General features: G+C 45.8%; 2 protein-coding genes across 3 annotated transcripts in view; both read left to right on the top strand.

Moving 5' to 3' along the window:
• Positions 1–14,335, top strand: part of FAM221A (family with sequence similarity 221 member A) — a 226,730-nt gene that overhangs the window by 6,532 nt on the left and 205,863 nt on the right. The window contains exon 1 of one of the 2 annotated variants that reach the window (XM_033930866.1): positions 13,527–13,665. The exons of the other annotated variant lie outside the window; for it this stretch is intronic. The gene's annotated coding sequence lies outside the window, so the exon portion shown is untranslated. Of the gene's footprint in view, positions 1–13,526; positions 13,666–14,335 lie in introns of those variants that run through there. 2 annotated transcript variants of the gene reach the window in all.
• The window catches only part of CCDC126 (coiled-coil domain containing 126), a 28,736-nt gene that overhangs the window by 6,532 nt on the left and 7,869 nt on the right, over positions 1–14,335 (top strand). The window contains exon 2 of the mRNA XM_033930869.1: positions 13,265–13,665. Within this exon, the coding sequence (XP_033786760.1) occupies positions 13,428–13,665 (238 nt within the window). The 5' untranslated portion in view covers positions 13,265–13,427. The remainder of the gene's footprint in view (positions 1–13,264; positions 13,666–14,335) is intronic.

Genomic DNA, 14,335 nt, shown 5'->3' with positions numbered 1-14,335 from the left:
GGAATGTTGTTATTCTTTGGGTTTTGACCAGGTATTTAGTAACCTGGATTGGCTACCATGAGAATGGGCTACAGGGCATGATGGACCATTGGACTGACCCAGTTAGGCTATTCTTATGTTCTCATCTGTAGGGGCCTTTGTTTTCACTTCTTATTTTAATGTATTTTTTTCTGGAAACTTATCAGTGTTTTTTATAATGGGAACAAAAATGGAAGAGAATTACCGTAATGTGTGTGGAATGGGGGGGGTTGTTTAACTACCATAATTTCTTCAGCTAAATACCGGTAATTCAATCCACCTCAACCAGACATAGGAGAACTCACGCACCATTCACACACCCTCCAACCAAACACGTGAAAAGAAAAAAACTGTTCATTCTTATAAACAACCTTATAACTTTTAATCTAGAGTTAGTGAGTATGAATTCAGGAACAAGAACAGAAACATGTTAATTCTTATAAACTATAACATTAACCGGTAGATCAAACGAAGTATGGAGGACAAAATAATCTAAATACAGTTACCGTAATTACGGTAAAGTTGTAAATAAACAAAGTTTACAGGTTTATTCAGTCATCATCATCACAGTCATCTGAATCCTTGAATCCATCAAAATCCGAATTGTCATCATCGTCATTAAATAAACTGAGCACGGCCTGCAGACGATCCTCGTTTATTTCCGAAGTGATATCGTCATCATCGTCATCATCATCATCGCTGATATCCGTGTTGTTGCCTCCTTCCGCTGCACTGGTAGTAGCCGTAGTTTCATTGGTTTCATAAACAATGCCCGCTTTTCTAAATCCGTTTCGAATGGTATCTGGTGTTATTTTGTCCCATGCTGAAGCCACCCACTTGCAGACTTCTGTGAAAGTTGCCCGCTTCTGCCGCCCCGCGGGTGTGTACTCGTGCGTGCCGCTCTGCATCCACTCCTCCCACTCCTTTCTAATAAAAGTCTTGAATGGATGATTCACTGCGATGTCAAGTGGTTGCAGCTTACACGTCAGGCCTCCAGGTATCACAGCGATGTGGGCACGAGTAGAATTAATGTAGGCCTGAACATTTTTTTCTTTGTGGGCAGCCATGGCATCAAAAATTAACAAGGATTTTTTTGCAAAGAATCCACCCGGTCTTGCCCTAAAGCATTTATCTACCCACAATCTCATTACGTCGCAGTCCATCCATCCCTTCTTGTTGCAGTGCACAACCACACTGGTGGGCAGATGTTCACGGGGCATAGTGACCCTTTTGAAAATGAGCATGGGCTTTAACTTAACCCCGCTAGCTGAGCAACCAAGAACGACTGTAAAACACGTTCTTTCATGCCCAGTTGTGGTGATGGCAACAGATTTAGTACCTGTGGGGGCTATGGTTCTTGTTGCTGGAATGTCGAATGCCATTGGAATTTCATCCATGTTGATGACGTCCTTTGCAGTGATGCCAAGTTCAGATATTTCTTTGGCGACAAAGTCACGGAAATCAATCAATTTTTGCTGCCAGTCATCTGGAAGTCGCTGGCCAACAGTTGTTCTCATTCTAACTGATAGTCCGTTCCTTTTCATAAAGTTTGAGATCCATGTGAAGCCAGCTTTGAAGTCGGGTATTCCTCTTCCATTGGCAAGTAGTTTTGCCTTCATCTGAATCGCAACAGTAGAGATTGATTGATTTTGCTCCCTTCTCGCCAGAATCCACTGCTTCAAGTCATCCTCCAGCTGAGGCCATTTTGGTTTGGCCCCACGACGTGCCCGTTTGCGCGGATTGCATTTCTCCAGTTCCTTCTTATCTTTTCTCCATTCACGCACCGATGTTTCTCCAACATCGAACTCTCTCGCTGCGGCCCGGTTGCCTATTTCCTCAGCTTTCGCAACGACTTTAAGCTTAAAGTCCGATGTATATGACTTTCGTCTCATTCCTGCCATTATGGCGGTACATTTACCGGTAAATTTAATTGATAAACTCTACTACAGGGTAGATAAATGCAGAATACCAATCTGAAGTGATCAAATTAAAATGTGGGCTCTATATGCAACATTAATCTTTTATAGGCTTACCCAAAGGCTGAGATGCTGTTGTATAGTCAAAATAGTATTCACTGGGCAAATTACAAGGCCAGATAGAGGGGGCCACAGCCACGTGGTGAAAAGCACACCACCAGAAAAACAGCCTTGGTGAAAACTAAGCGGCAAGCATGCTCAGACCATTGCGCATGCTTACAGAGCTGGGAGCAGGGCAGGGCGGGCGAAAGGAGAGTCGGGACAGCGCACGGAGAGGCGGGGCAGTGCACGGAAAGTCAGGGCAGGTGAACGGAGAGTCGGGACAGCGCACGGAGAGGCGGGGCAGTGCACCGAAAGTCAGGGCAGGTGAACGGAGAGTCGGGACAGCGCACGGAGAGGCGGGGCAGTGCACCGAAAGTCAGGGCGGGTGAACGGTGAGTCGGGGCAACCAGAGGAGAGTCGGGGAGGGCGAAAGGAGAGTCGGGGTGGCCAGAGGAGAGTCGGGGAGAGCGAAAGGAGAGGCGGGGCAGTGCACCGAAAGTCAGGGCGGGTGAACAGTGAGTCGGGGCAACCAGAGGAGAGTCGGGGAGGGCGAAAGGAGAGTCGGGGCGGCCAGAGGAGAGTCGGGGAGAGCGAAAGGAGAGGCGGGGCAGTGCACCGAAAGTCAGGGCGGGTGAACGGTGAGTCGGGGCAACCAGAGGAGAGTCGGGGAGGGCGAAAGGAGAGTCGGGGTGGCCAGAGGAGAGTCGGGGAGAGCGAAAGGAGAGTCGGGGTGGCCAGAGGAGAGTCGGGCAGCATGCGCGGTATACCCATGAGCGCTGTATACAAAAGTTTCCGTACGTACAAGTGTGGTTTCTGCGCGCTATACCCGTGTGCGCGTTTTACACGGGTGCGCGTTATATCCGCGAAAATACGGTAATCTCTGGATTATCATTTTTCTGAAAGTTCAATCTATAACTGCCTTAGCTATGTTTAAAAGATATTTAAAAGAAATTCTGAAAGTACAGAAACCTCGTATCCACCTCTCTCAAAAATATATTACCTTCCAACGAGAGTTAAATCTCAAAATCCTAACCAGCAGAATTTATCTGCTGATGGTTTGGATTTGACAGTTTCTAGAGGGGTCCGATACTGAGGTTCAGGTTCCTACTACATTAATAGTACAGTTTGCTATTGATTCGGATAGGGATTGGATGCTTAAGATGTTTTTTAAGCATAAAGATGTTCCCTTTTTGACCAATATAATAAGAATGTATCCTGATGTATCTCGTTCAACCCAGAGGAGAAGAAAGCAGTTTCTTATATTGAGACCTCAGGCTGTACAGTTAGGGGCAACCTTTGTTCTAAGATATCCTTGTAAGTGTGTTATAACACTTAGAAGTAATAGATATGTATTTTATGAACCACAGCAGCTTTCAAAGTTTATTTCAGATAGAGCAACTACATGAGCTTTGCTGTTCTCAAGATAGCTCTGAAAAGAAATGTTCATGAGCAGTCAGATTGCCTCTTTAGTTTGCCTGATATTTATTTTCTTTGATGTCTTATTTCAATTTTTTCTTCAGCTATTTCTCCGATTGAGGACTAACCATATGTTGTAATAAGGTGATATTATTTAATTTGGAATGTTAGTTTTATTTTCAGCTTACATTGTATTTTTTCTTATTATTGACTAGTAATGATTGTCAATTGTTAAAACTTATAAAGAATTAAAAAAACAACAACTAATTACGACCTGTGGAGGATCACTGGTGCACTTTCCCTCTGCTGCAGTCCCGCCCCTCCTCTGGTCTGGGACAGACTGCGGCAGAGGGAAAGTGCACTGGTGATTTTCTGCAGGCCGTAATTAGTTTTTAAAGTGAGACCAGGGAGATACCAGATGATGGTGGAGAGAAGGGGAAGCATGCCAGCCTTTGGGGGGGAGGGGGAGGCGGCCCTGGTTTAGCTATTAAAAGTAGAGAATGACACGGGGAAAAATTCTGTCCATCACTGCCCCAGACCACCATCCCTGTCTCTGCCGTCCCCTTCATCGCCCCATCCCCGTAGCATCCATACAAGCCTCAGTACTGCAATATTTAGCTTATTCCTTCCTTATTTTGCACAGTACAGGAGGAAATGAATCTTTTTATTTCTTTTGGTGTTTTACTATATGGAAGATGTGGCTTCTTGGGATTTTGGTTTAATTTATGTTTATCATTTTTGGTCAGTTCTTACATATTTGGCATTTGTGTTCTGTGTGTGTGACTGAGGTATTCTGTTAGGATGAATTTTCTATGTAGCATTCAGTAGTGCTGCCCGAGTCACGATTCAAACCGATTCACTGATTCAAATTTTTCCAGATATGTGGAGAGTTTGGCATTCACCACCCCTTCTGCTATTTTTGTGACTGGTGGGATGCTAGCGATAGGTCTGTAATTAGATGGGGTGTTGGGTGGTTCTTTTGAGTTTTTTATGATTGGGGTTATCATGATGTGGCCTTGCTCTGCTGGGAAATTACCTGTGGATAGTAAGGAGTTGACCCACACCAACAAATTGGCTTTGAAGCAGATCGGGGCAGTTTTCATGACATTTGGGGGGCAGGTGTCTAGTCTGCAGTAGGAGTTGTTATATTTATTGAAGTATTTGTTGAAGGTTTGCCAGTCTATGGCTGTGAAGTGGCTCCAGCTTAGGTCGGTTCTGGACCCTAGGTCAGATTTGGATATATCCTGGAGCATTGGAACAATATATTTGGATATATTGGTGTCCTGGGGATTGGCCGGGGCAGTTATTGATGATCTTAATTTTTGTATCTTGGAATTGAAGAAGTCTGCTAGGGTGTTAGCAGTTAGTGTGGATTCTTCCCGGGTGTCAGTGAGAGTCTCTAGGTTGTAGAGGTCATTGACCAGTTTAAAGAGGTTTCTACTGTTGATTGAGACGTTTCCAATTTTTTGAGCGTAGAAATTTTTACATTTTTCTTTGGTCAGGTTTTTGTAGTTTTTTTAAATTTTGATCTCCAAGTAACTCTGTTCTCTAGGGTACCAGATTTAGTCCATAGTAGAGAATGACATGGTGGCGGTTTACCCGCAGCTACCGCGTTTAGCCGCGGGTAACCCGCCAAAACAGGGAATGAAAAATAGCAGCCTCTGCGGGGACGGGGACAAGGCCATTCACCGCCCCGTGGAGCAGTGAATGGTCTTGTCACCGAAGTGAGGCATCAAGGATCGCGCGATTCCCGCAGCCCCCACCCGCCCACCGGCTCAATCATTTAACCAGCTTCCTCTCTCCACCTCACCTTAGTTTGCCGGCTTTCTTTTTCGGCGACCAGCACGCTTTCTAAGAGCCGCGCATGTGCGGCTGCTCAGTATTTAATCTTCTGCTCTGACCCAACCGGAAACAGGAAGTTGCAGCAGAGCAGAAGATTGAACTTTGAGCAGCTGCGCATGCGCGGCTCTTTGAAAGCGTGCCCATTGTCCACCGGCCCCCCATTACAGCTCGAGTTCTCAAGCAAAGTTCTGGGTGTCACCTTAGACTCTTCTCTATCCTTCAACGAACATCTCCAATCCCTGGTGAAGAAATGCTTCTTCAGCCTTCACATGCTAAGGAAAGTCAGACCCTATTTTCACCAAAAACACTTCGCAGTCCTAGTACAATCCATCATCCTCTCCAGATTGGATTATTGCAATTCTATCTACCTCAGCCTAACCAAGAAAAACCTCCACAGACTTCAGCGGATTCAGAACGCCGCAGCTAAGCTTGTTTTCGCGAAAAGCAAATTTGATCACGTCTCACCACTCCTGTCTAAGCTCCATTGGCTCCCAGTAATCCCCAGGATCCACTTCAAATGTGCGTGTCTGGCCTACAAGATCCTACATGGCATCCTTCCTGCCGTTATCCCTCTATCCTGGAACTCCCCAACCCCTACTTCCTCCAGATCCTCCCAAATTTTTAAACTATCCTTCCCTTCCATAAAAGGTATTTCCCATGTAGGCAAACTTGGGTCATCCCTCCCCTTTAGAATCACTGAGATCTGGAATAACCTCACCTCACCTCCCCTCCCCTCTCCGAACCTCAAGCTCCCTCCAACTCTTCCGCAAACACCTAAAAACCTGGCTATTCTCAAAACTGTAACACTTCCCCCCTCTTAGGCCTCTCACCTTCCCCCTTTACACCTAACTCTTTAATCTCTCCACTGTATTTCCTCTCTCATCTTTCTTCCTGTAAACCGTGCCGAGCTCCGCATTCGTGGAGATGGTGCGGTATATAAACCCAAGGTTTAGTTTAGTTTAGTTTAATTCTGCATCGAACCATCCCTCTTGATTTTTAGTTCTAATTCTATGAGTTTTCATGGGGGCTATTATGTTTAGAATGTTGGTGCTGTCTTTAATCTAGGCGGTCATAAATTGATCCGTTTCTAAGTTTTGTTTTGCAATATTCTCATAGTGGGACCAGAATTCTACCAGTTCGATTTTACCTCTAGAAGTGTGTATTTTGTTATTTCTTGTTTTTTTTGTTTTTATTGGTTGTTTGCTGGCAATCAATGGTGAAATTGCATAGTCTGTGGTCTGACCATAGGGAGTCTGTCCAGTTCTCTTGATTCCAATTGAATGTGAGGTTATTAAATTTGCGGACGACACCAAACTCTACAGCAAGGTTAGAACCAAGGAAGACTGTGAAGACCTGCAAAGGGACTTAACGAGATTGGAAGACTGGGCAAGGAAATGGCAAATGAGTTTTAACACTGAGAAATGCAAAGTCATGCATGTAGGGAAAAAGAACCCGATGTTCAACTATAAAATGGGGGGATTATTGCTGGGGGTGAGCAACCTTGAAAGAGACCTGGGGGTGATGGTGGACACAACACTGAAAACATCAGCACAGTGTGCGACAGCCTCAAGGAAAGCGAACAGAATGTTGGGTATCATCAAAAAGGGTATCACGACCAGGAAGAAGGAAGTCATTTTGCCGCTGTATCGGGCAATGGTGCACCCACATCTGGTCGCCGTACCTCAAAAAGGACATGGCGGTACTCGAGGGAGTCCAGAGAAGAACAACAAAACTGATAAAGGGTATGGAAAACTTCTCATACGCTGACAGATTGGAAATGCTGGGGCTATTCTCCCTGGAAAAACGGAGACTTAGAGGAAACATGATAGAAACCTTCAAAATCCTGAATGGCAGAGAGAAGGTGGACAGGGACAGATTCTTCAGGCTGTGGGGAGCCACAAGTACAAGGGGGCACTCGGAGAAATTGAAAAAGGACAGGTTTAGAACAAATGCTAGGAAGTTCTTTTTCACTCAGAGGGTGGTGGACACATGGAATGTGCTCCCGGAGGCTGTGATAGGCCAGAGCACGCTACAAGGGTTCAAGGAGGGTCTGGATAGGTTCCTGAAAGAAAAGGGGATTGAGGGGTACAGATAGAAGTGGAGGTAGGTTACAGAAATAGTCAGAAACCACTTCACAGGTCGTGGACTTGATGGGCCGCCGCGGGAGCGGACTGCTGGGCACGATGGACCTCTGGTCTGACCCAGTGGAGGCAACTTCTTATGTTCTTAAGCTATAGGCATTAGCGTACATGGCCGTCCATTCTTTCTGTTTGCATGGAGTGTTTTCTGTCTTGAATAATTTGTCCCCCTCAATCATGCCTTTGCCGCTCTTAGTGTTGCCTGTGTTCCTTTCAATATCCCTATCAGTACTTGCACAATTACTTACCTCAGGCTCCAAGATGGAGTTACTTACCCTACTAGTGTGAGAGTGGGTCCCCTACTCCAGCTCACCTAGTTTAAAGCTTTCCGGAGCAGGTGAACTAGACATCTTCCCAGGACGTTCTTCCCTTTTCTGGTTAGGTGTAGCCCATCTGGTCCCTGCAGTCCCTGCAGTATCTCTCCATGGTCCAAGAAGCCAAAATTCATTTATTTGCACCATCCCCATAGTCATTCATTTTTCCTCTGGATCCGTTCTTCTCTAGCTCTTCCCTTGTCTTTTACTGGTAGGATGAAGGAGAAAACCACCTGTGCTTCCATCTGCTTCAGCTTCTTCCCTAGGGCTCTAAAGTCTTCCGGTATCTTCTCTGGTGAGTTCCTGGCTGTGTCGTTTGTCCCATCATAGAGGGGTAGTGGTCTTGGGGCTTGATAATTTTTCCTACGCAGGTGGTCACCTCCCAGATCCTGGCACCTGGTAGACAGCAGACCTCTCTTGATTGTAGATCTGGTCTGCATACTGGTCCCTCGGTTCCCCACAGAAGAGAGTCCCCAATGACAACCACTCTGCGCTTCTTGGGGGAGGTGCTGATTTGTTGTCTCTTGAGTTGGGAGTCGACTCCTGGATGTCCTCCTGAATATCCTCCTGAGTTCCATTGGTGGGTCCTTCTTGTAGGAGTTGAAATCTGTTGCTCAGGGTGATTTGTGGTGTCGGTGTGAGGTTGCTGTGCTTGTATGAAGATAGCGAAGAGGAGGACCACCTTCTGTGTTTGCTTGCAGAGGTGACTAGTTGTCAGGTGTCATCGTCTCGAGTCTCTTCTTGTACCCCAGTTGTTACTTCCAATGCTGCGGGTGTCTCGAAGATGAACCTGCGTTCGTGCACTTAGAAACATAGAAACATAGAAATAGAAGGCAGATAAGGGCCATGGCCCATCTAGTCTGCCCACCCCAAAGACCCTCCCCTACCTTTCTCTGTGACTAGATCCCACGTGTCTGTCCCATTTGGCCTTAAAATCAGGCACGCTGCTGGCCTCAATAACCTGAAGTGGAAGACTATTTCAGGTTATTGAGGCCAGCAGCATGCCTGATTTTAAGGCCAAATGGGACAGACACGTGGGATCTATTCACAGAGAAAGGTAGGGGAGGGTCTTTGGGGTGGGCAGACTAGATGGGCCGTGGCCCTTATCTGCCGTCTATTTCTATGTTTCTAAGTGCACGAAGACGGGTTCATCTTCGAGCCACCCGCACCGACCAGGTTTGCAGCATTGGAAGTAACAACACTTGCTCGGAGTCTTGAGACAGTTCTTGGACGACTTCATCGATGAACGCCTCGCTCTCCCGGATACTTCTTAGCAGCCGCACTTCTTCCCTCAGGCTCGTCAGTTCTTGCAGGATGTCTCCGTTGGGCTGTTGCTGGGTGTGTTCTTCTGTCTGCACAGAGACCGATGTCTTCAGCTGGGGCTTAGCTTCGGTTTGCACGGAGACCTCCGTCGTCCATCGGGGGGGGGGAGTCCTCTTCGGTCTCCACGGAGACTGTGGTCTTCATCTGGATCTCTTCGGCAGCTGGAGCACTGATTTTGATTGCAGTCTTGGTGCTTCTAGTCTTCCCTGCCATTCCTGAGCTTGTCTTTGGTGGTCTGGCTGTGTGTTTCAGCTGGGCACAGTCTGTTGCTGGCTATGTGTCTCTGCTGGGTGCTTTCTGTCGCTAGCTGTGTGCTAGTTGGTCTGCCTTCTGGCTTGTTAGTTCAGTCCGCCTTCTAGCTTGTTAGTCCGCCTTCTAGCTTGTGTGTCTGCCTTCTAGCTTGTTAGTTCAGTTGTGTTAGCTATGTTCTTACCTTGCTGCTCCCAGGTGTCTTTGAGCTGGTGACTCGGCCCTTCTTAAGGTGCTCTCGCTAAGGCGAATGCCTTTGCTGCGCGCCGTTGGCTCCTCCCCTTTTAAGGGGGAGTTCGGCGCTGCTTCTGCTGACGTGGTGGGGGGGGTGGGCGGAGCTTACTCTCGCCTGCCCTGAGCTTCCTGGTCTTCTCTGCCTCCTCTGCCTTCTTTGGCTCTCTCCCCGGCTGGTAGGTTGATTCTGTCTCCTCCTACTCCTTTCTACCATCTCTCCTCCTCTCTCCCGATGCTCGGCACCGTGTGTGCCGCTTGGCTCCTCCCCTTTTAAGGGGGAGTTCGGTGCTGCTTCTGCCGATGCGGTGGGGGGTGGGTGGAGCTTACTCTCGCCTGCCCCAAGCTTCCTGGTCTTCTCTGCCTCCTCTGCCTTCTTTAGCTCTCTCCCCGGCTGGTAAGTTGATTCTGTCTCCTCCTCCTTTCTACTGCTTCTCCTCCTCTCTCCTGTAGGTGACATCTCAGCACTCCCTCCAATGGTGCAGCGTTATTGATGAAATATCAGCTAATAGCTCCACTTTAGCTCTTTCCAGCAAAATATCCCATATTTTTTTATTTTTTTTATTTTTTGTAGGCCATCAACACCTATTTTAAGTTCGCTTTTCAGTAAAGTCAAGGAAGACTATTTCAACCTTTTTTTTAAAAAAAAATATTTTTTATTGAAAAATTGAAAGCATACAAATTATAAAACAGACATATAGAAACCAGTACCAACCAAACTGTTGTGACATAACACTTTTACAATGCCAACATATTGCAAGAAAAAACAGTACCAGAAACTCCCCCCCCCCACTCCTATCCCCCCTCCCCCCTAGGTCCTGGACGCAAAGTAAATAGTATACACAAATAACGAATCGGCAACCCCTTCAGGCAATCCAGTCAATATATGGCTTCCACCGCTGCAAAAACGAGCCTAAGTTATGATGTTTTAAAGCAGTCAATTTGGACATACGAAAACATAATCCATTTTATTGACCACTTGTGCTTGCGACGGAATTGTATCCTGTCGCCAGGCAGCTACCAATACGAGGCACACCGCCGTGACCACAGTCGCAATAATATGAGATAACTTAGATGGGACTCCCGTGTCAGGTCAAAAGCGCGCCTCTACAAAGGCGCGCCCAGACAATTGAACGCAGCGCGCGCCGCCACGCCACTCTAAATTACTGTTTTTAGCGCTCCGACGGGGGGGCATGGGGGGAACCCCCCCACTTTACTTAATAGACATCGCGCCGCGTTGTGGGGCATTGTGGGGGGTGTGGGGGGTTGTAACCCCTACATTTTACTGAAAACTTCACTTTTTCCCTGTTTTTAGGGAAAAAGTTCAGTTTACAGTAAAATGTGGAGGGTTACAACCCCCCAAACCCCCCATAACGCCGGCGCGATGTCTATTAAGTAAACTGGGGAGGGTTCCCCAACAAAAACCCCCGTCGGAGCCCCTAAAAACTGTAATTTACAGCGGCGCAGCGGCGTGCGCTGCGCTCAATTGTCGGCGCGCACTTTTGTTTTTGGCGCCGTTGTCTATGAACCTGGGACTCCTGGCGGATTCATATTCAAAAGAGCACAACCTAAATCTTTAACCATGAGCACCCCACATATATCTGATAATAAAGAAAACACCAAATCCCAGTAGGGACCCACCCTTGGATAAGACTACCAAATGTGTTCAAATGTGCCTAGCTTCCCACACCCTCTCCAACACTCATCAGGGAGATTAGAATTAATCCTATGAAGTCTTTCAGGGATATAATACCAACGATACAAGAGCTTATACCCATTTTCCACCAAATTGCTCGCTATAGAAGGCTTAAGGAGAGAGCGCAATATAGACTTCCACTGCACCAGCCGTAAAGGAATGTCACAATAAGGTCTTCCAATAAGCAAAATAATGCACCGGTGGCTTATGCACAAGAAGCAACCCATAAAGTCTGGAAATACACCCCCGCCCACTAGAAGCCTCCCACACCTTATCCCATGCATCATTATCTAAAAGAAGATTTGGCAGAGCCTTCCTTTTAAGAAAATCCACCACCTGATTATATTATAATAAGTCTGCCCCCTGCAAACCAAACTCCTCCTGCATACGGGAAGTTGGAACCAAAGCACCCTCTACCACAAACTGTCAAGGAAGACTTTAAGTCCTGCATCCAGCGATTTCAGATCTTCCTTGCTGGCCAGTTTGGTCAGGATCCCGAAATACACATGGAGGACTCTCCATTACTGATAGACCCTGCTGCGTGGTACACTCTGACCCCGCTGTCATCTTGTTCACTTCGGGGTCGAGGAGCCTGCTGGTGCAAAACACGAAAACTTGCAAGTCTAGTTGTGGTTTCTTGCCCGCCATGAGCAGCACTGGAACAAACAATGAAGACACCAAAAAAGATAAGCAAAACACAGCTAAGAAGACACAAATAACTCCTAAGTAGCACGGGCCAAGCCAAAGCTCGAGATGTACCCGACCATGCTGCTTGGTGACATCACCGGAAGTCTCGGCATAATACGTTTTTCAATTAGAGCCCAAATCCTCCTTCCTCAGATCAGGCACTTTGTTGCTGTTATATTATACTGTCCTGACCTGTGGAAGCAGGTTTCACCTCTGAAAGCTAGTTAAAAAATGTATTTGTCTTATTTTCCAGTTTTTCATATTAGGGTGGATCAACGTGGTTATTACACTATTTTATCCAAACTTAAAAATAAAATTATTTTTTATACCTTTGTTGCCTGGCCATTTAATTTTTCTAGTCGTGTTGGTCCCAATCTCTGCATTTTGCTTTCCTCTATATTATTCTTAACTCTTGTGCCAGGGTTTTATGTCCATTTGCTATTTTTATCTCTCCTCCCACTGCATCCATCTCTAATATTGGGGGGGAGGGGTCCTCCTTTATTCTTCCATTTATTTTTCTTCCTCTTCATTCATTCTTACAGTAATTTCCCTCTTTAACTGTATTTATCTAGTTTTCTCTCAACCTGGCCCTCCCATTCTCCTCCTCTTATTCTCCAGTCTTTCACTAACTCTATCTTCTCCCCCACTTCCATGCAGTGTGTCCCCCTTATCTCTCTACTTTTATATCTATCATTTCCCATCTCTTTTCCATTCAGCTTCCATCTGGTGTCTCGTTTCTTCCTTCATAAGTTACCTTTGGCATCTTCCGTTCCCTGCTGCTTTTGACTAGCACCAGTAGTGGCAAAACAGCAACAAGCAGGTGGAGGGCCACAGTATTCAGGCATGCACTGTTGACTGATGGTGTTCTGCCCCCCCTGATGTAAATTCCTGTTCTAGGGCAGGAGACTGGCAGAGCTGACAGTGTGTGCCAACACTGTGGCCCTGTGCCTTCTTGTTGTTTTTCTGCTATTAGTTAAAGCAGGCGGTAGCAGTGGAAGGAAAGTAGGGACGGTCATATTGGCTTTTAGGTGGACTGGCAGACTGACAGGAAACACCGGTCTAGAGTTTGGAATGTGAAGAAATGAAGAGCCATTTTCTGCAGTGCTATTGATTGATCCACCATTTGCTGAATGTTACATTTGTTAACTTTTTCATATGCCATATAAAAATTGAATGTTCAATTCCCCCCAAAAAAAGAAACAATACAAAGTATGATGTTCATTATGTACCTCTCTAGAACTATTACACTTGCATTATAGTTAAATATTGACTATTCTTAGATGTTGAAAGTATGTTATGTTCTTTCAATAAAAAGGTTTTCTTCTTGAATAGGATCTGCAAGCTGAACAGTTTTTAAGAAAATGTCCTGCAAAGTGAGCCCATCAGAGGTTGTTTGCTTTCACCGAAGCCTTTCTGTGCCAGCAGTTCTGTGTTGAGACGGCTCAAAACAGCTTAAGACTGCAAGCCTTTATAAAATTCTTGTCTTTTAAGCAATATGCTTTTAACATTTTCCAGGAAAACCATGTCCCAGAAACTAAGCTGTATGTTGCTTATATTTGGATTTATCTGGGGCTTAATGTTGTTACACTACACTTTTCAGCATCCAAGACATCAGAGCAGCGCTGAATTACGTGTACAGATACTGGACTTAAGCAAAAAATATGTGAAAGCACTGGCAGAGGAGAATAAGAGCACAGTGAATGGTGGGAATGGAGATTCAATGGCTGGCTATGGTAAGATTCAGATTCTGTCTCTGTTAGAATAATACAGATGATGGGCTATTGCTACTAACCTGGAGGCAGCTGTCACATGTGGAAGCACAGTATGCAGCCTGCTCTGCAAATTTCTGGCATTCCTGTAGTTCACCATTTAGTATTTCTCACCTGCTGTTTTTCCTCTGCTGCAGTCAGTGAAGCTTGGATGTCAGCAGCCAGAGAAAACATACATCTAGTATACTGTATTTCTGGTTTCCAAGCAACAGAGGGCAGCAGCCTCTTTTTGAGAAAGGAGTTGGTTATAATTGCTGTTTTATTCACAAAGCAAAAGTTGAATTAAGGAAATTCTTTTAGATGATGCATTTCAATTATCCATTATCGACCCACCTTTTTCATGTTTTTTTTAGTTTGTTTTCTGGGAGCAGTGTAATTTGCTATTGTAATGTTCCTTGCTTGCTGATACCTTGGAGCAGTAAATGCATATCTAACTAACTTCACAGCCAACTGTGTTCTTTCCTTCTATATACTACTTTATTACCTGGTTGTCCCTCTTCCATCTTGCAGTCCTTTCTTTACTCTCCGCTATTGGTAGTTCATCTCATTGGATTAGTAGGATGTCAGCAATTCCTTTTCCTGGTCAGTTTCAAAGTATTTGTCAATCTACAGCACTTAGGCACAGTGAGAGCCA

Source organism: Geotrypetes seraphini, chromosome 2 (genome assembly GCF_902459505.1).
Source record: "Geotrypetes seraphini chromosome 2, aGeoSer1.1, whole genome shotgun sequence".
NCBI classification, from domain to species: domain Eukaryota; kingdom Metazoa; phylum Chordata; class Amphibia; order Gymnophiona; family Dermophiidae; genus Geotrypetes; species Geotrypetes seraphini.
The sequence above is the reverse complement of the archived record's forward strand: the minus strand, read 5'-3'. Positions and strand labels throughout refer to the sequence as shown.